General features: G+C 50.0%; 8 protein-coding genes across 8 annotated transcripts; 2 read left to right on the forward strand and 6 right to left on the reverse strand.

The window, feature by feature from the left end:
* Positions 1-231: 231 nt before the first annotated feature.
* Positions 232-1864, reverse strand: A1O9_09671 (uncharacterized protein; the record flags this gene model as incomplete). The annotated part of the gene is made up of 3 exons (XM_013401640.1): positions 232-1210; positions 1262-1428; positions 1487-1864. The coding sequence occupies 3 exons, from the start codon at positions 1862-1864 to the stop codon at positions 232-234; spliced, it is 1524 nt and encodes a 507-aa protein (XP_013257094.1).
* Positions 1865-2721: 857 nt separating this feature from the next.
* Positions 2722-4222, reverse strand: A1O9_09672 (uncharacterized protein; the record flags this gene model as incomplete). Its single annotated transcript, XM_013401641.1, has 3 exons — positions 2722-3655; positions 3704-4018; positions 4068-4222. The coding sequence occupies 3 exons, from the start codon at positions 4220-4222 to the stop codon at positions 2722-2724; spliced, it is 1404 nt and encodes a 467-aa protein (XP_013257095.1).
* Positions 4223-5605: 1383 nt separating this feature from the next.
* On the forward strand, positions 5606-6902 carry A1O9_09673 (uncharacterized protein; the record flags this gene model as incomplete). Its single annotated transcript, XM_013401642.1, has 2 exons — positions 5606-6213; positions 6257-6902. The coding sequence occupies 2 exons, from the start codon at positions 5606-5608 to the stop codon at positions 6900-6902; spliced, it is 1254 nt and encodes a 417-aa protein (XP_013257096.1).
* Positions 6903-9136: 2234 nt separating this feature from the next.
* On the forward strand, positions 9137-10085 carry A1O9_09674 (uncharacterized protein; the record flags this gene model as incomplete). Its single annotated transcript, XM_013401643.1, has 2 exons — positions 9137-9315; positions 9422-10085. 2 exons carry the CDS (start codon positions 9137-9139, stop codon positions 10083-10085), a joined length of 843 nt encoding a protein of 280 aa, XP_013257097.1.
* Positions 10086-10297: 212 nt separating this feature from the next.
* Positions 10298-12579, reverse strand: A1O9_09675 (uncharacterized protein; the record flags this gene model as incomplete). The annotated part of the gene is made up of 6 exons (XM_013401644.1): positions 10298-10679; positions 10747-10926; positions 11003-11403; positions 11455-11655; positions 11707-11787; positions 11839-12579. 6 exons carry the CDS (start codon positions 12577-12579, stop codon positions 10298-10300), a joined length of 1986 nt encoding a protein of 661 aa, XP_013257098.1.
* Positions 12580-13691: 1112 nt separating this feature from the next.
* A1O9_09676 (uncharacterized protein) lies at positions 13692-14387 on the reverse strand (the record flags this gene model as incomplete). Its single annotated transcript, XM_013401645.1, has 3 exons — positions 13692-13748; positions 13802-13913; positions 13942-14387. 3 exons carry the CDS (start codon positions 14385-14387, stop codon positions 13692-13694), a joined length of 615 nt encoding a protein of 204 aa, XP_013257099.1.
* Positions 14388-15035: 648 nt separating this feature from the next.
* A1O9_09677 (uncharacterized protein) lies at positions 15036-16276 on the reverse strand (the record flags this gene model as incomplete). Its single annotated transcript, XM_013401646.1, has 4 exons — positions 15036-15274; positions 15345-15450; positions 15515-15685; positions 15737-16276. 4 exons carry the CDS (start codon positions 16274-16276, stop codon positions 15036-15038), a joined length of 1056 nt encoding a protein of 351 aa, XP_013257100.1.
* A 3858-nt stretch (positions 16277-20134) lies between these two features.
* A1O9_09678 (uncharacterized protein) lies at positions 20135-20810 on the reverse strand (the record flags this gene model as incomplete). Its single annotated transcript, XM_013401647.1, has 2 exons — positions 20135-20378; positions 20455-20810. The coding sequence occupies 2 exons, from the start codon at positions 20808-20810 to the stop codon at positions 20135-20137; spliced, it is 600 nt and encodes a 199-aa protein (XP_013257101.1).
* Positions 20811-20923: the final 113 nt, after the last annotated feature.

Consider the following 20923-nt stretch of genomic DNA (forward strand, 5'->3'; position numbering starts at 1 on the left):
CGTAGATCTCCAGCCGAAGTCTTTCTTCGCAGTCTCCGTCCAGGTCTTCACGATACAATAGTTCTGTATACTTCGATTCAAGCTAGGTAAGCTACCTTCTGGCCTTTGCTCCCAGTCTCCTCTGGTAAATCATTGATCAAGCATGCTACAGCTCTTCTTTATGCTCCTTCTATGAGCTAGTAATACCCCACTATTTTGAGTGAAAGCTGAGCAGACCCAAGGCCTAGTAAATTACCGCGCAATGAATTCCAAGGGACAGCTCAGCGCATACGGTACTCCACTTGTCAATTGATCGTCCATGCGCATGCTCTCCTCGGTGGCCTCTGCCGTTGCTCGCGTCGTGTAGTGCATGTACACGGCAGCGACGATGAGCTTCATCTCGACCATGGCAAGATTATGTCCCAAGCACATACGGCCGCCAGAGCTGAAGGGCCAGAAGTGCGTGCGCATGGCCGCAAGCTGCGTTGTGTCGTCAGTCATCCACCGCGCCGGGTCGAAGACATGGGGGTTAGGGAAAACTTCTTCCACCCGGTGCAGGCTGTACGCCTGGCATCCGACCGTGGTACTGGGCGGGATGGCGTAGCCCGAGATCACGGCGCCAGTGGGAGGCACGATGCGGAACAGTGTCATGGGTACTGGAGGGCGCCAGCGCATTGCCTCGTGGATCACGGCATCAAGGTATGGTAGTTTATCGAGCGCGTTGATCGGCGCGGTCTGCGTTACAGGGTTGAAGGCGTCCTTAATGCTCGACAGCTCGTCGAAGAGAGCGTCTTGTACATGTGTATACTCCGGTGTCGAGATCCGCCACATCAATATGCACATAGCGTCTCCGGTTGTGTCAACCCCCGCGACTAGGTGATCCATACACTCAGCGGCGATAGCGGGCTCGTTATCAGGGATCTGGCTAAAGAGCTTAGAACATGTTGATATGGTATCTTTAGTGGTCTGGTCGCAACGGAATGACGAGACGCTATCTTTCCCATAGTCGTTTAGGCGGCTGCCGCGGACGTGGAACGCGGTGCTTTTGCCGCTGAGCTTGCGTACAACTAGTTTGAGCTGCGTTGTGAGCCACATCACCCAGCAGAAGTAATGTAGCATATACAGACGTGTGCGATGCTTGACGCCAGAGAGATCGTAGACAATCGGTCTATGTTCGGGGTTCGAGAGGGTTCGGGTCCCGTAGCTACCGTAGAGATGGTTCGTGATAGCGCTAAGATGAGGTTAGATTCGCAGCTTACATAGGTGGGGTTGTTGTACATACTCAAGCGCATAATAATGTAGCCATGTGTAGACATCGAGAACTGGTCCTTGGATTGCTAATTGCTTCATGAATGCAGAAGCATGCTCGCGTACTTTGTCAGCCACGGACGGCTGCATCACATAGCTCTTGGTGTATCGATCTGCGACCAGCCTCTTTTTGGCCGAGTGCTAGATTATCAAGGATGAGTACAGCAATTAGGCTGAATAGATACAGAAGAAAGCGTACGTTTGCCTTGTCCAGACTCGTGAAAGTGTTCCGCTCGTTGTAGTATACGAATAGGTCATAAAATGAGCTCTTGCTGAAAGTCGACTTAATGCCGTAGATCTCTCTTAAACCTTCGTAATTGTTGAAAGAGACTTCATCCGGAGAGACTCGTACCACCGGTCCATAGCATGAATGAAGATTATCGATCTGAATTGTCCTGTCGCCTTTGAATTCGTGGTACATGAGCCATAGATGAGTCACCGCTGTGAGTTTGGGCCCAGGGATTTTTGACAGTGGTGCAAAGAAGAGCCGGTGTATCAGAGCAGCTGCTATGAATATGATTGCACAGAGGGCAAGCAGAATAGGGCGCGCTCCGACGACGAATGTTGCTACTGCCATCCTCGACGAGACGTAGACACCTTTCGAGCTGCTGCAAGCTTCAGACAAGTACCTGTGTCTCTCCAACTGCTCTATACTTTTTTCACACGCCTTTTGAAGGGTCGATCATGAAACTTAGAATACATTAGATGCGCATGCACTGGCTTCACCGACGCTAATCCGAGGGAGTTCAAAGATGTTTGTCGTTGGGCGTTATCAACTTGGCCGACGGTAGAAATCCCTTATCAACGGCCAAACTTGAACCTTGCCTTGGCCTAGTTGATACCTCCGAGCTCCACTCCCAATGACGGCATTCGAGTTTAGTTGGTATCTTTCACAGGCCATCCCTACATTTTGTCTCTCTGTGCGAGGCATAGAAGAGACCAGGCTGTTTTGCTATTTTCGAGCTATGCCTAGCAAGAGATTATGACATTGACTAATGTCAGTTTCTGTGTCCCAAATCTTTCCGATTCTATTGGCGCCAATACTGTACTAGCGTGGACTAACAGCAGAGACATGTGACGCGCTTGCTTTGGATACTAAAATCTGGAGCACCCTCCGTTCGATCGAGAAGAGCGCCAGTGTATCAGCATTTGAGATGCTTTGAAATCTGAGAAAAGGTGCCCCTAGAGATCAATTACCTGGTCAATATGTATATAAACTAGAACAGAGACTATAGAGTGCTAAGAGACAGAGATCTCGATCATCATCAGTGGACCTGCCTCAAGTTGGCAAATTTGGATATCACACAGATTCCATCCTATTAGCCAAGGACGGCTGTTAGGGCACCTGCGCTGCCAAAAGGTTAAGGTTATTTCTGGAATCTCATACACTGTCTGTTTTCGACTCTTGAAGACTAGTAGATGGGATGGTCCATTTTAAGTAAGCATTCCCCTCTCCATTCGCAATCTATCGTACCTCAACACTGCGCCAAGCAGCACCTGCGTACCAAGTGCACAATCCGTAGGACTGCAGTACTCAGTTGGTGTGTGTGACAGACCTTTTCTCGTTGGCGTAAAGATCATACCAGTCGGACACCTTCGACTGGTATGAAAACTGTCGTGCCCCGCGCCACTGACCATATGTTTCCATAACTTCCCGTCTTCAGCAATCTTTGGTAGATCTGCGACAGTCTCTTCGGCGGCATGTTGGATGACGGTAATGCAATCTTGATGGAATTTTACTGCCGGATTTCCAGCCAGTCGTCGCCATTCAATCGATACACCTCGATCACTGTCATCCGCGGCAATAATGCTGAATTTCGTTCGGCAATCCTCTTCGATTTGTGCAAGTACGCTGTCAGAAGGATGCCGCATATCGAGAGTGAAGCGGGCAGTGTGCGCTATGGTATTGATACTCCCCGGCTCTGTCTCGACAAGTCCAGTTGTGATCAGCCCGGAATATGCTTTTGCGATATTGTTCGATTCAACGATCATCTTCGCAGCAGCCAGGACGGAATCTTTTCTTGACGCTATAGGTGTTGTGCCAGCATGACTGTCGCTCCCCCTCACCGCCACTTCGAACCATTTGTGAGCTTGTCCGCCAGTGACGACACCAATTTTGCGTCTCTCATCTTCCAATATAGGACCTTGTTCGATGTGGAGCTCGAAATGTGCTGCGATTGGTTGGGTTTCGTATGATGCGGGAGTGCTGCCCAAGAAGCCAATGCGTTCCAGTTCTTCTTTCACGGTGTATCGGTATCCATCCTGGCTTGGAGTGACTTCCTGGCAGTTCCATGCGCTTTCCAACGGAATGGCACCGGACCATACGCCTGAAGACATAGTTATGATTGGAAAGCGGGCACCTTCCTCACTATACAGGTATAAATGAACGCTCAAGAAGCTTTGTTGTTACACTCACTTCGTCCAGTTGACCACTCCAATATTTCCTTCACTCTGATAGTCGCTTTCATGGAGCGTCCGCAAAACTTCCAGGCCAGCCAATACACCAAGTATTCCGTCGTATCTTCCGCCCGTGGGCTGAGTATCCAAGTGTGAGCCCATCATGACTGGAGGCGCTGCTGAATTCTTCCCAGGCCGGACAGCAAAAAGATTGCCCATTTGGTCGACTGTGATTATACAACCAAGAGATTTTGCTTCTTGCACGAACCACGTTCGAACCGCTTTGTCGGCTGCGTCGAGAGCTAGACGGGCCATCCCTGTTTCTGTCTCGTGTCTGAGAGAACTTCAGCGTGCTGATATGGACCCAATGTATGCTAACTCACGTTCCATAAGGATGTGCCTTCCCGAATTGACACGACTCATGGAGCGAATACATGAGTCTACTGCCATTGATCTTCAGACTAGAGACATCTCCTGCAGGAGCGGTGGCTGACTCTGTGCTTTGGAAGACTTCTTTGCGCTCATCGATAAGCTGCATGGCGAACGATCAGTTTCTTAGTCGTTGCACCAGAGACAGAAGCGCAAACATTTGTAAGGATGCCTGTGCGTGGGAAAGAGGTACAAAATTGACACGAGTCACAAGCAGTCTTCTTTGTATCCCGAATTTTCACGCTAGCGATAGAGACCAAGGACATCACCTATCCAGGATCGGCTTCCAACTGCTTGGACTGACCAGGGCCGGCAGTGATTCTAGATCTGATCGCAGCTCTACGGTCCGCGGCCTCCATTTCAGCGTCCGGACCATGATGGCCGTTACTGCTGTGGGAGGACGGTTGGGATGTTCTTCGTCCGAATCGCCAACAGTCGAACACTAGCGTTGGCCGAATGCGTCATCTGGTATGCTGTGACAGGAAATTACAGTTGGCCGTCGGCCGATTGCACAAGAACGCACCTATCCGGCAAAGTGGTCGGTAATCTCTCGTCTCGGTGGTAATAGTGATTTAGCCCGACAAGTTCAGCCTTGCGAGACGCCGAACTCCACGCCAGTTAATGTACGAGGCGGACTAGCCGTGGCCCCTGTCTTAGTCAGCTTGAGCCTTGGAGTGCCAAGGCACTAATTACTTTAAATGTTGGCCATTAAAAAACTCAAGAAGATGCTCGCCAATTCAAGGCCTTTGATAGGTCCTAATGTGCCAACCCCATTAGGCAACTGAGCCGATGGGTCTGACCCGACCGAGAGAGGCAGAGCGATAATTAAGGAGTGCAAGCATGTTTACTCCGTACGGGTAGTTATCTCCAGCTGATGGAGTCTGTGCTAAACTCAACGTTGACAAGGACTCGCCTTTAATTCAACCACAACGATAACATTTCTTTTCCAATGTCCAAGAACAAATTTGTTTGTTCAGATGTCCAGTCAGCAGCCACTACCCCATATGCGTCCAGACCAGTCAGATTCTGCATATGGGTCTCAAGCCCGAAAGTATCGGTCCAAACTGCAGAGACCATGTGATCTCTGTCGTCAACGAAAGACACAGTGCAAAATTCCGGGCTCTGGTGGGGCTTGTGAACTTTGCCAGAGACTTTCTCGCAGTTGTACATTTATCTTACAACCCTCGAGAAGGCAACGTTGGCGTCCTCCAGAGACTCAATCAAATTCAGCTCAGCATCGTGGAACTCAATCTGATCTTGACACCCACGATGGCGACCCAACGGCAATCGGTGTCGGCATTTTTGAGAACACGGACTTGCAATTCAATGTTGATGTCGATTCGCAGACAATGCCCTGTGTGTCTGACCAGGCGTCGTTTCTGGGCCAGCGGCCTGGGTTACAGGCCGGTGCTAATGATTGGTCTTACCTCAACTTCCCCATCTGTAAGAAGATTGACTGGTCTTCAAATATTCGTGAAGGCCTAATCCTGTGATGTCAGCTCCTTTAGGTAATGACTTTGACTTTCCAAGCCGAATCTCGGTAGCCGACGGCTCACCTCAGGCGTTTCGATACGAACACATCTCGCCAGGCCAAACGAGTCAGCGACATGAGCAACGTCGGGGTGATACCAGTGGCACGGACACGTGTGAGACAGGTCTAGCGTCACTACGAGACGATGTTTCCGGATACCTATCGCCGGAGAAACAGGAACAATCAAGGGACGGAGAGTGGTCCAATGACTTCTCTCTTGACGAGCGGCCTGGCTATTCTTCCCAGCTTATCGGCCTGTCGAGCGATACTGATCCATTTCTTCTGCGACACTATCAGTATGATGCGCGAGACACGTTCCGGATGTTTGGACTTGATTTTCGAAAAGTCACAGACGACATAAACATGCAAGTGCCTGCAGTCTCGTCTCGATCATCACAGATTCCTGCCAGTGACATACCAGTGCAATTCGCAATGACCAACGAGGAAATATGCGAAGAAGATGTCAAAATCATCGACAAGGATTTTTCAGGTTCCAATACTGAGGCTGAAGATCATGCTTTATTGTACAAGCTCGTTCCTACTGACTTCGGCTCAAGACTCCTAAAACTGTAAGTCCGCACGCGGCTCTAAAGCATATAGCTGACTATCCAGCTTCTTCAAATTTATTCAGCCCTCGTATCCTGTTCTCTCATCGCACGATCATAATGGAGAATACCGAAACTGCAATTGTCCAACTGGATTGAGAGCTGCAGTGTACGCGTTAGCCGCGCCGTACTACTTCCTGGACGACTATCTATCCGTGGACAGAGGCTATCAGCAGCCTTCTACCGAAGAACTCTGGGGCATTGCTCATCGCAGCTTGCACCGAGATTCCCGAAAATCTCATTTAGGACTGGTGCAGCTTGGCTTACTTCTTCTGCATCGGCCGCCACAGAACTATGCCGTCGCCGATATCCCGAGTTCGTGGGCTCTGGCGTGTTCCGTTCTTGCTGCAGCGGAAAGTCTTGGGCTGAATCTGGACCCATCGCATTGGAAGCTTCCTTCACATGAAATAAGGCTGCGAAAGAGGCTATGGTGGCTTGTTCATGTTGAGCACATTTGGCGCGCACTGGTTTTAGGACGGCCATCTCATATTGCCGCCTCAAACTGGGATGTCTCTGAATTGACTGCAGATGATTTCGACCTGGATGACATTGCAGATTCGGAAGCTCGCAACTGTATTCGAGCACAGAGTCCTTATTTCATGGCTCTTTGCAGCCTGAGTATGATATGCAGCGAAGCCCTAGAAGCTCTTTAGTGAGTCCCTCTGAGTCTTTTGTCTTGCTGGAATACGACGGCATTCTAATGTCCGGGTGAGTAGTTCTGTCAAGTCCATCCGTCAAACCACCAGCCTAGAGGCTCTTCTAGTCCGTGCACATCCATTGAGGATGTCTATTCAACAATGGCGACAGACACTTCCACCGGATGTCTTGAAGCCCACCAAAGAACTGATGGACGATGATGACCTCCACAACTGCGGCCCACTCCGTCTGACGTATTTGACCCTGGAACTACTAGTCTTCAGAGCACTCCTTCGTCCACTGGCGTTTCAACCTGGAACAAGTGAACAGGAACTCTTAGAACCGCGCGCCACTATCTTCGAAAATAGTCAATCATGTGCCAAGCTAGTTCTAGAGTTGGTTGCAGCTCTCAAGGCGAACCACTTCGTCAATTTCTGGCCTTCGTGTAAGTAGTCACTTTCCTTATTTATCTCAATTCACAGCGAAATATTTGGCCCGATTGGCCCAATTAGGTTCACAAAGATGCTGACTGTATTCACATCTGCAGATACGCGATATCAGCTATCGTACATGACGAATTTTGCCTTACTTCTCTTTGTGCAGTCGCCGTCGATGGCCGTAGCCAAAGACAACAAGATCTTGCTGGACAAATGGCGGAGCACTGTCCGAATGCAGTCACGAGCCTGGCCTGTTCTCAAGCTGGCAGTCATGAGGCTTGACGCTGTATTTTGGAAAGGATTGGATCACCTCGTGAGCTGGGCCGGGAAGGACAGTCCAGCAGAAATGCTGCTGAGGAAACCGTCCATAAGCCCTTGACATCATCCCGGATAGTAAATGGGAAATAGTGGTAGAGCCGTCCTGCTACTGAGTCGTCCCAGTGAGAACAAATATATGTATAAATGAATGAAATGCGAGGCTTTGGGATGAAAGTTTCGATAAGGGGCGCCGAGCCTGTTTTGGGAATGATATGGCGCCCAGCATCGTTGCCGCGTTCGCCAGAATTACAATCTCTGACCAGAAGACAGAGACAGAGCTCTAACCATTAGATTGTCAGCGGTGATTCAAAAGCTGACGATTTCTCGATTTAACCGAAGTACCTGCACTGTTCTGCAGATATACGGGAGTTGACTTGCTTCATGAAACATTTTCACATCCTCGGCCTGCAGCTTTTCGACGGCGTGGATAGGGCGGCATCACCATGTTCCCAAAAGAGTGTCAGTCGACCGTGAATTAACTCGACATCTGAACAAGTAGCAGCTCTCCCAGTCGGCACCTCTCTTAATGAGTACGCAATTCAAGGGAAATTACTAGTTCTCTTATGTCTAGAGTAGCTATGCAAATGCCGGTTTTGCCTCGATTGCGGAAGCTGGAAACCGGTATCCTAGAAGTGATACCCCAGTCGTCACACAGGGCCGATATGATTCTTGAAGAAAAGACAAAAAACCCAACCAAGCGTTTATGGACAGGCAGGATGTTGTGCGTTTTACACAGCAACACCGACCCGCAAGGCTCAATGGTCTGCGGCGAAAGCTTTTTTCATGAACTTCGGCGATTGAGGACGTATCATGTGTTGTCGATGAGCAGCGAAACGAGATCCCGCTTTCGGGACAACTTCTTTTCTTCGAACCTATTATTAGTAGTCTTAGTCTGATTGACTATGGCTCTTTCTACTCTGACAAAACATGATCTGCATAAAAGTCACTCGGTGCTGGAAGGAATCGACTCTTTGATCGAGTCCTCGTAAGTCTAAATAGCCGTCTCTTATTGGCTATCTTTTGACGAAACATGATTATCCCGCTTAGTAGATGTATTATGATTACTAACTAACTAGTAACATCAATTTTTCGAGCATGGCAGTAGTAGTCTGCCCTAATTTAGACTATTATTATAATGTCGCATTGGGAATCAATAATGACAGTTGTGTCTTGCCAGCAATCAAGCATCGACACCCCTGGGGTCCGATGCCCCCAGGGAATCACTTGACAGGATATCGAGTCTTACCAGCACTGTAGTTACCTACCTGAAGCATGCCATAGATGTGCCGAACACTTATCTATCGCCGCCGAACAGCCATCGACCCTCCCGGGCCGAGGCTTCCCAACAGCCCTCCACCCTTCATGTAAGACGCAACGCATCCAAGCCTCTCCGAAGCTGTCTTCTGCGACTGCATGGCCTTCTATCCTGCGTTGAGCAATTAGTAATTTAGTAAAAATACCCGCGAGCGCAATCCGTCGGACAGAGGGTCGCAACAATGTCTGTCACCGTCGAGTATCGAGGACGGATCGCCATCATCACGCTGAATGTCCCGGCAAAGCTCAACGCCCTAACGTCGGAAGGGTACTTCCTACTCGCAGACTACATGCGTAAAGTCGCCAACGACCCAGAAATCGTAGTTACAGTGTTGACCGGCAGTGGGCGACTATTCTCGGCGTAAGTATCATGAGATCTTCAAGCACGTAGTAGCACCAATCCGCCCTCGGATTTGATGCTGCAGTCCCAAAGTGCGGCGATAAGCAGTTTATTGACAGAAGTCCAGTGGCGCGGATGTTCAACGGACAGGCAATAGAAACATCGATGGCCAGCCTTACAAGCCAATGGTACAACAAGAAGCAACACCGATGCAGAGTGCACCATTTCGCCAAACACAGCTACGGAACCTCGCGCACATCATCGAAGTGACTGATGCATTCTATACACACCCGAAGCTACTTGTTACTGCGTTGAATGGTCCGTGCGTTGGCCTTTCAGCCGCCCTGGTCGCATATTCGGACTTCATATACGCCATGCCCCACGTGTACCTCTTCTGTCCCTTTACCAGTCTCGGTATTACCGCGGAAGGTGGCTCAACAGCCCTGTTCAGTCGGCGCATGGGCTTCAAAGTCGCCGCTGAGGCACTGATCATGTCGAAACGCATCCAGTGCGAGGAGTTGGTTCGATGTGGATTCATAAACGAGGTCTTCGACGCTGGAAAAGGCGTGGACCAATTTCTTAACAGAGTTCTTGTGGAAGTTGAGATGCGACTGGTCTCAAAGCTCAATCCTTTCAGCATGCTACATGTGAAAGCTTTGATGAGGAAGCCAGAGATACCCCTATTTGCATCACAAACTGTTGAAGAGACCTTGGGAGTCGTTGACAGTCTCGCAAGGGCAGCGGAAATGGCAGACCGCGCGAAAGGGGGCAAGAAGGGTGCTCGGTTATGAGCATAACAGACCCGTCACCCAAACAACGCAGAGGCGTTGCATGGGATCCAGAGGCAAAGTGGTGCAGAATCATGCATGGTTGAGCATTGTCTGGCATGAGCATCACTGGCGAGATCTCTCCAGTCTGTGTGGTGACAAACAGCGGAGTCAGTACGCTCATGAGTCTCTCATCCTGGTTACTATTGGGGATCAGCTCGAAATGGCCCGAGAAATCACCTCGAAGTGGTAGATGCGGACTCGGGAACACCCTTCGCGTAAGCCAGATTTTGGAGCCGAATAATAGAGGAATGTAGGTTTAGTCCAGGCAATGGCACAATAGTCTGTCCAGTTCCTCTCGAATCATCTGTTGCTTTGTCGTCAGCCTTGCCGGGCAGACCATGACCAAGATGCTCTGACGGCAGCCGATATCGATCTACCATGGCTAATGTTGCATTCATCAAAGCGTGGAAGAAGCCGGCAGGGTCATGGAGGCTCGACAGAGTGCGCGTAACTCTGGAGCACATGGCTAGCTTCTCCAGCATGAGAGGATCATAGTTCGATGTCGTTTTCAGTTGGACGTAGAAGATGGTCATGGGGATCATCACGCAGCAGAGACTAGCTGCCAATTAGTTGGGTCACAATGTGGGAAACATCTTCGCATGTAGCAGATTGGAGGGCGTACCTTCCTGGAGGGAGAAAGGCGGAGAGAGCTTGAGCCTCTAGACTTTCCAAGATAGCGACAGTTGCAGCAACCGACTCACGAAGCGCCATGCGAGAGGCCTCGCGAAGCCTCATTGCCCATGAGGTAAGACCATCCTTATCCACAATCAAGGTTGTTTGGTATAATTCCGATCTAAAATACCTACGTAAATGTCAGGAGCCGCGCCAAGAGGTGTATACCATGAAAGACGGGAGCACTAAGATGTCGGTTAACGTACTCGTAGGAGAGCATCGTGTAAGCATGTGCTATCTTGAAGGCTTTGAAGTCTGTCGAAGAGGATGAGTAGGGCGGCTCATAATCCAGTAGCTGTCTGTTGTCCTGCCTCCACTCATCTATTTTGAGCTCGACGTTTTCAACAGATAAATGCTCGGGTGTAGATGGCGCAGTCTGGCTGTGCGTTTGGTTTGGAGCGTATAGTGCAGTCCGATACACCAGCAACTTGCCAAGTTCAGTAGTGCGCATCTGAAGCTGGAAGATGGCCACGAACAGTCGATAGGTTTGTTGCTTGGTCTCCTTGCTGAGGTACCACGAAAAACTACAGTCTTCCTGGAAATCTTCCACGGATATCTTGGGGCAGGAGGGGTGTGACGAATCGAACATTTCTGGCCTGCTCGTTTTCTTAAGAGCGATCAGTAAACAGACAGCCCGAGATAGAAAACAAATGCACACTCGCTTCCAGGCGAGCTGATCTGGATTTAAAGGACTTGAACTCTGTTGAAAAGCATTGTTTTCGACCAGAAGGTCGTAAGCGGTTGTGACATAGCGTTCATTCTCGTAGTAACGATTTTCGTAAGATCGATAGGTGCTTAGAAGCAAGCATACCTGCACCCTTCTTAGCGGGTCATCTTCGCATCCAAGCTTTAATAGTAGCTTCCGGGCAGTCAGTGTTAAGCTAGATAAATGTGTGGTATTCCTACTCACGGCTGCTCTGGAGTAAAACTCGCATGTTGCGGCAAAGATAGTATTGTACCCAGCTACTTTCTTCCCCTCGGCTGCCAAATACTAATAGATTGTCAGATTTGAGGCTCCTAAGGTGCTTCTCACAATACTTACCGGGGTGGTGACGAAAAGAACGGCATACAAGAGTGCCAAACTGATAGGCTTGGGATCTTCTTCAGTGAGGAGTTGATGAAATTCGCGTTCATTGAGAACCGGGAGCCTGGCTTGCATGTATGTGAAATATAGCATTATCGAGGTTTGAATCTCGTCGGCGCTAGGGAGGGCGAAAGCTCTCTCTCGCACCAGTTTCGTGTGCCTACTATCATCCTGCGCATATGACAGCGACCAGTCTCGAAGCCAGGGATAGGGCGACTTGAAATGGCACTCAGTGTCCACCGGCGACGATGTCGCGACACTAGCACCGCTAGAGAAGTCGCCGTCATTGTTTGGCACATGCTGTGCGGGGTGGAAAGGAGCTGAATCGAGATAGAACGGGTCGCCAACATCAGACACATCCAGGAATTGACTGAAGATATCCTCGTCGTTCACCATTGCCTCAAAAGATAATTCCATGCCATACTCTGGCCCCGCTTGAACGTCGCCGAGGAATGGGGCAGACGATTTTGCATGAGAGCTGAGCGTGGATAATTGTCGTGCCTGAATCTCGTTGTTAACGATGTTTGGATCAGGGTTACGTATGAAATAGCTTACTTCCTGTGTCATGGCAATAGGGGCGTCTTTGGGCATGATTGGAGTGCTGGTATGATGTTGAACATCGGCCATATCACCGGATGGCTTTTGCGACGAGCTTGAGTGACTTGGAGCGCTCGCGGAAAAGTTGCGGCTTGGGAACATCTCGACGGGTCGGCTGGTATGCCTCGACCTGATTGAAGCTTAGGAGTTTGGACCACATACATGCAAATATTACATACACACGAGGGGCAAGAACACAGTGCAATTTATCTAACGTGCAGTTTGTGCATGGTTGAGGTGACCTGGAGGTGATATCGCAGCGCACTTTCCGACCACGACAGCTTAGACAGGCTCTGCTGGCTCTACCACTGCGGGTGTGCGTCCTCTGGGGTGAGTCAGCCATGGTGTACGAGGGAGAGAGATTGATAGAACAAGAAGAGCAGATCTGATAGGAATCGTGGACTGGGGCAACAGTATGAGTCTTCGCCAAGGGCCCCCAGGGGCCCCGGGGGTATGGCGAAGAGGAGGGGAGAGACTGATGACGTCTGATCCTATGGATCAATGGATCGACAAGAGTGGCTTCTTCTCTGTGGTGTGAGAACAGGTTTCAAAAATGCTGTTTGGAAGACTTCTCGTCAAGATGACGGTGGACCGTCGAGCGGATGCGAAAAGCCTGCAAAGGAGCTGGAAGAATCAGTCCCACTTGCTTACAGCCAAAGAACTCTATGGCCACAAGACATTCAAAATTCCACCATCTGCCGGGCGAGCAATACTAGGAGCTGGGTGACAGGAGGCCTCGTCCACCATGGCATTAACCATCACGCCCTAACAAACGTCGAGAAGGGGAATAGGGATACGTCGGGCCGAGGGCCGAGGTCTGGAGGAGCCGCCATGCCTTGGCCGCCCCAGAATTGCCGAGAAACTCTGGGGGAGAAATTCGTCTCGAAAGCGGGGAAGCGCTTCGTACCGCTCACACGCAGCGGAATCCACCGTCTACCATGATGTCGGTTCCGGTCATGTATCGACTCAATGGTGAGGATAGGAACAGAATCACGTCCGCCACCTGCACAAATGTCAGTCACATCAGACTTTTCAAAGTCAAGATCGAGCCACAATCCTCACTTCATCAGGCTGCCCATAACGCGCCAGAGGGACTGTAGCGAGGTATGCCTGCATGCCTGCAGATGGGCCTTCCGGTCCCCTGGTCATCGGTGTCTCAATGAACCTATCATGGTTAGGAGGCAGACGTCCGTCAGCGTGTCCACGGAGGTGTCTCACCCTGGACAGACGGCATTGATGCGTATCCCCTCCTTGCCATAGCTGACCGCGTCCTGTGAATGAGATCAGGATTCAGCGATCAGGCCTAAGGGTTGATGCGGCTCACATTTCGAGTGATTCCCAGCACCGCATGCTTTGCAGTACCGTATGTTATGTTCGATCTCGCACACTTGTGGCCATAGATCGATGACATATTGACGATCGTGCCCCGGCAGGCCCTGTACCAATCACTGGTGTTAGAAACACAATCTGACCAGCGAAGCAGCCGAAATGATAACATGCCCCGGGGTGAGTCCTTCTTGCTTCAGCATGTGTTTAATTTGTTCTCGCTGGCAAAGCCACACTCCAACCATGTTGATGTCTATCCCAAACATGAATTGTTCTCGAGAGGTGTCCATCGACGGCAGGAATGGGCCTGCCACTCCAGCGTTATTGACCGCATAGTCGATCCGGCCAAATCGCTGGATGGTAGCTTCATGAGCATCGATGATGGACTGCTCATTACTCGTATCGATGTAGAGTACCTCCACCTCAACCTGTGGGTGCTCGTCCCTGAGCCGTTGCCCAACTTTCTCCAGCGACGACAAGTTTATATCGCTGATCGCCAAGGAGGCTGCTCCGTGTTTGGCGAATTGAAAAACGGTGGCCTCTCCGATGCCTAAAACCTTGCTTCTGAGACCCTGTTCGGGCATTCGATGCGGACACCAAGCTTACACATACCTTGACTGGCACCTGTAATGAATGCCACGCCTCCATTGAGTAGACCAAGACCAGTTGATAGCATGCCCCTCCTCACTTGGTTGATTAAGTCTTCTTCAAGATCTGCTTTCCAAGCCAGAAATACAAAGCAGTGCTGTGAGGACAACGTTTCGTGGCTCAGATTTCAATCACATACGGCAGAATCGACAGTCTCCAGGGGCATAATTAGAAGGACCACATTATATGGGTGTCTGCCATGGTCATTCCAACGATACGTGGACACGAAGTCTCCGTTAGCCAAACGGGCCGCCGGCATAGACATTGGACCTGCCCGGCCCGGGTTCTTGGGCCACAAAGCCGGCATGTACATAGTGGATACAGATCTCGTCTTACTTTGCTGATCTTACGAGCAGGATATTTTTTGACATGCGACAAGTTACGTTGCTATGTATGACCTACAGAATGCACCTAATGAGAGACAAGACATGCATACCGCATGTATGTAGTAGTTGGGGCCCAGCAGTGGCGAGCTAGGGAACCAATCTCCGGCTTTGTAATCCATCGCAGCCTCGGGTACAAGAGGATGACTATATTCGTGAGGGCAGAGTAACCCCTCATACTCCCTCGAGAGTCCCTTGTTATCAAGGTATTATCTTTGTCACCAGTTTACCGATGTTGGATCCATCGAACAACTTCAACCAGGTCTTCGGTACGTCCTCAAAAGTGGTTGGAACCACGTGTTCAAGCTCGTCGTTGATTGTCAGCTTCCCTTGTTCCAGGGCACGAATGAATATCTCCGTCACCTCTTGGGCTTTGTGCACATAGTCTGCAGCGATAAATCCCCTGATCTGCAATCTCATACTGATAACCTGGAAGTAGTCTGAGGATATTCGATTAGCTGTCAGGGCATCCCAGGCAAGCACAACCAAAGACTGAGGAAGTCATCTTACTCGTCAATAATGTGCCCTGATTGGAATTGTATCCTGAAATTGATCCGCATGCAACAACAACTCCATTTTGCTTGAGTCGGCCCAGCATGGCATCCAATATTGTACCCTGGAAATGTTAGCCCCTGGATCCTTGATACTGTAAACAAGTCAGGCCGAGAAAATCAACTCACCCCCACATTGTCAAAGTAGATATCGACACAGCCCTCGGTGGCTTTTGTAAGATCATCAAAGAAAGACGGACTTCTGTAATTCAGGCACTTATCGGCGCCTAACGTTTCGACCACAAACTTGCACTTGTCATCAGATCCGGCAATACCGATGACCTCGCGGACACCTATGATCTGTCGCGTATTCTTAGCACATCTTGCCATGTGCCACGAGGAAGTCCTAACCTTTTTCGCTATCTGCACTACCATACTACCTGTCGCGCCCGCAGCGCCACTAACAACGAGACGGTGGCTTGATTTCGCCTCGCCAACCACCACGATGCCATAATAGGCAGTGAGCCCAGTCGTTCCAAAGACGCCAAGATAGTGTGAGAAGCTCAGGCCGTTAGGCAGAGGCGATAAAGGAGTGGCATCTTTGGCATCCAGGACAGCATACTCATTCCAGTTCACGCGGGCCAGTACAGTTGTACCCTTGGGCAGAACATCACTCCTTGACTCAATGACTTCGCACAAACCACGCGACTGCATGGGCATGTTGAGGTCGACCGGCTTTACGTAATGACGATCGCTGGGAAGGTCATCACTGGACTTGATCCAGGTCCGCTGAGCAGGATCATTGGAGAGAAAAAGCACCTTGACGAGAATTTCCCCTGGCTGAAGAGGTTGGAGATCTCTCTCTATCAGCGTGAATGTAGGAGCTGGACCGGAATACGTCGGCGTATCCTTGGGGCGATTTGATAAGATCCAAGTCCGCGTCCGTACCATGGTTGCTAGGTCGTAATCGCTGAGGTAAAGAGATACTATGTTCACAGTATCGTGCTGCGGGTGACTTCGTCACGGGAAGACGTCAAATGCTTGCAATAGCGATTTTCCTAGACCAGACAAAAGATGGACCTTTTGGTGATGGCTGTTTTTTCAACATTACAGTTGCAAAAGGAACCATGTCCAGTGTCCATCAACATCAAGATCGCCATTGGATCATTACTGACTGGCTGTGAATGTTCTACCTCGCCAGTATAATACAAATAGCTTGAGCGAAAAGAACAGCAGAGGAAAACACGTAGGTGTGGAAAAGCCACGGGCCGAGGTAATAGAGTATGTCGGCATAAGTTAAACGTAATTCGGCGATAAATATCGTCATCACTGTCACTCGTACTGTTTCGGTGAATTCTAGATCTGAGAACAACAATTGTTTGTAAGGGTGGTTTAGGATTAATTCTACTAGTAGCAGAAGCTCACTATCATGCTTTTGATACCAATGGACTTCAGGTAAGGCTAGGTGGAATAAATCTATATCAGTATCGTGGTCTAGTGAGAACCGAAGCTGGCGCTTTTGTCATAATTGGCCAGCTCACAGATCGCCAGATTCGACCGTGAGCATGGCTGATCCGTAAGGCTCTACTCAAATGAATCCTCGGCCGTGTTGGAAGGCATGTGTGGGCAGGTGGATCCACTATATCGTGGGCATTTCACGTCCACTCACTCAGATCCGCCAACGGTGATCCTGGCCCAACATCGCAACGACGCGACATGACCCCGCAACACTTCGTGCCACGTCACTTTGGCCCATCCAAAGGCTCTGGCCCTTGCAGAGCTGGGATTCATGATAGGAACCGCAAGCACATCGATTCTTCCAGCCCCAGGGATTTGAATTAGCGATGCCGACGAGAGTAGGCCTGCCTGACGAAGTCGCGACCGCCCAGTCGCGGGATATTTGGCACCGATCGCGGTGGTTTCAGTTTCTTGCGACCCAGCTCACCGGTTACCATCAGGTCCCATGTCCCTTGACCCTACATCATGGCTTCATTATGGAAGGCAGCCCCATAAAAAGGAGGTTGTGCCACCCAATATTGAAGATGGATTTGATTCTTGTCTAGCAGTCTCTAAACGCTCACGCGTTAGAAATTGGAGCCCCAGTCTCCGTGTGGTACAGACGAGTTAGTCGCGGTTTGCTGCTGTAGATTACGCCTGTTTTACCAAGTACTGGAACTTGGGATCTCTGTTAGCTTTGGCGATCCCTGCAAGCAATGGAGTCAGGGCCTCGCGGCCCAGTTGCTATGCTGAACGACGAATTTAGTGGCTCCCTCGGGCCTAGAACCTTCAATGCTGCCCGGGGTCATAACAGCACTCATCTACGTACTGTTCCACGATACGTTCCACAAAGCACCTATGAATTCTCACCAAGGCCTAGGGATTCCGACTCTGCATCCGAGACTGGAAACTATGAACTATCTTCTAGGAATGAGGACGAACCAAGAGCTAGCCGCGAGAGATATGGCTCTACTGGTCTGGAATATTGGGAAAAGGAGTTTTCTTCCCCAGTCGGTCCCATAATGCACTCCCCAGGGATATCGAGTGCTGACGAAAACATCCAAAGACGCCTGGCAAGCTCTTGTTTCACTGCTTGACTGTTTCCGGATCGAATCTCCAGCTGCCGGAAAGGCCTCGTCACTGTTGGGTCAGTCAACGACCGTGAAGCAGCATGCTTCAGGTACTTCTACAAAATCAGGCTCTCGTAAAGCAAGTACTGCACCCCAGCGGAAACGTGCAACCGAGAGCCCAAAAGGTAAAGCTACTGGCAATGGACTACCTCCAGATGATGATGAAGACGACGATGACCTTCCTTGGAACGGCCGGAGAGAAAGTGGTGGCAATAACCTACCATCAGCAGGACGAAGAGTATCTTCGAATGAGCATTTTGCCTGTCCCTTCCACAAATCAGATCCTGTGCGGTATGCCGCCTGTCACGGTGCCAAGTTCGAAACCATCGACTCTGTGTTGAGGGTAAGTCAGGGCCATGTTTACTGTGATAATGTTGTGGCTATTGCCCATTCCAGATTCCATGAAGAGCTAAAGATTAGCAGCATCACATTCGCGAAACGCATTATAAGAAAGGCCATCTTACACCGGACATGCGCTCAAGGCCAAAGGAACTTGGCCGGAATGGCCCGGAGTCTAAATGGAGGACGATTTATTTGGCCCTCTTTGGTACTGAAGCAGATGAGAAGATATCTCCCTGTAGGTCCAGCTCCACCGCCGTTATGTCTCTATTGATGTTGTCGCAGATTGGACTCCCGCCAGACATAATCTTGACATCGAGAAGAATATCGAAAACACTGTCAAGGCAGTATTGAAGGTTTCAATGAGTCGACAGCAATGCTTGAACAACTTGAATACTTTGGTACAAAGTTACTGGCTTGAAGAATGCCAACAAGCAGCGACTCGTTGCCAGCTGATGCTGACCCAAGGACTCCAGAAATTGACCGAGGAGCTTGATCAAAGATATTTGCAGGAAAACTCAGACTACAAAAACCCAGCCGACCCTCCATTGGAGGCTCTTCATTGGCAAAATATTCCCACCGTTGGACTGGATCCTTTGGTGGCCGGAGTTGAAATGGAGAACGAGACTCTCCCCGTCGGGTATGCCCAAGCATGTGAAATTAATCCGTGTAGCTTCCCAGAATTGCCTCTCAACATATCAGGGCCAGCCGGGGCACCTGACCCGTTCAGTTGGAACTATCCCCCTCCCGGAAATGTCCAGGACTTCGCTGGCTATGGGTCACAATATCCGGATCCCGGCATGCAAGACGCTGGCCAACCTGATCATTCCTTTACAACACCAAGCCAAAGGCCAGCCTACGGAAGGCGTCACACCCCGGATTCTGGATCTTTTGGCAGTGACTTCTCTTTCTACCCAGGAGGTAGTTATCACTACTGACAGGCAGCGAGGAAGAAAACTATCAGCACTAACCCGTACATTTGCCATCAGCATGGGATTTCACATGCGTACGTCGACGTAGAACTTGGTCTCGCTCCCGTTTCATCGTTACGGCCTTGGATGTCTACGGCCCGACTCCTGATAAGGACCTCTTTTGCTGGATTTACCTTTTGTCGGAGGACTTTTGTATAGTATCTGCAACTCGGTTTGGTGTGGATTTTTTATTAAGAAAAAAAAGGCATATCGTTTAACTATGTCACCTTTACAGCAACGCTCGACAAGTTATATTTGTCCTAATCCATCGGCGATTCGTTTGAACTGGTTGTGGCTCGACGAAGAGAGGTACGGGAAATCTTCCCTCGCACTCAGAAATCAGCAGAGTATTCTGCTGTGGTGAATCTGACATAATTATTGACTTCCAATGTTCTAACATTTGGCAAGTTCCTCGATCTAGAAATCGGTGACGGTCTCGAGGTCGACCGGGAGTACACGCCATGTCATACCACAGGAGCGACACCACCTCATCCAACCTGTCTGTGTAGATATTTCTTGGTCCATTCGTCAGTCGCTTTCCAATAGCGGACGTTTTCGTAATTCTCCTCAGGTGGTAACAGTAGATTTCAGTAATCACGTGCATGGGTCTCAGACAAAGCTGGGGTTTCTCGGTGGTCACGCTGGATGTAGGTAGCTCGCCAATCGCCGTACGTCTGACAGCAACAAGGCGTACAATTTCAATGACCCGCGGTGGCCATTTGAATGGCATTTTTGCATTGCTTCATAATTCTCATAAGCTGCTTCTATGTCATAACGCCAGAAACATTCCGCATATCATGCAGGTATGGTAGGTAATCACACACCGTGTTCGGTATCTGGCCGGCCTGCCTGCCATGTAGTGGCGTGCAAGATCATAAATTCCTCCTCACAAACTCAATACCCTGCTTCTTTCCGAATTCCCACAGGTTCTGTATGCCTTGTTCGCTGAGGTCGAGGTTCTTCATGTTAGGTGCATCCTGTGCCGGTGCTTTCGAGACCCTGGAAGCAACCATAACGGGGTCTGTCTCCAACACGATACCGTCGTCGACAATCTCGTCGATCGCTAAGGTGACCAGATCATAGTTTTCCATGATTGTGCGTTTGTCCGTGGAGTTTCTGTGAGTTGAGTAGGATACGTGTCAGCCTTGGTTCAAACCCGCAGGGACAGGCATCTCGACGGAAAGAACAATACTTTAATAGTATGCTGAGCGTATCTCTCAGCGCCAGAATAACATTGTAGAGCAGGATCTCATTCTCTTCTGGGCCGCCAAGCACATACAACATGACGTCGCTCTCGTTCTTGAACACGACCACCTTGTTGTCGTAGAGGATCACATCGGACGTCTGTTTCGAGGTCTTCTCCAATAGACCCTTCTCGAACGCTTTTTGCTCCTTCAGACTCGCGTATGGCTGCGCAGGGGTCGGCTGTGTAGCAGACTGGTGAGGAGCGGAATAGTATTTCGCAAACAAGCGGTGGGAGTCCGCACTTGCGTCGGTGGACAGGATCAAAATCCCTATGACGGAATAGAGGGACATCGAAGAGGCCATGCTTATGGCGCAGTCTCTTGACCTGTCTGTCTCTGATGGTGTGTTGCTGTCGAAGGTTGTCTCTGCGGTATTTGTTTGCGGCCCGCGTCAAAAGTCACGGTGTCCAAATGCGG

This window comes from Exophiala aquamarina (genome assembly GCF_000709125.1).
Source record: "Exophiala aquamarina CBS 119918 chromosome Unknown aczIA-supercont1.10, whole genome shotgun sequence".
Classification (NCBI taxonomy): Eukaryota; Fungi; Ascomycota; class Eurotiomycetes; order Chaetothyriales; family Herpotrichiellaceae; genus Exophiala; species Exophiala aquamarina.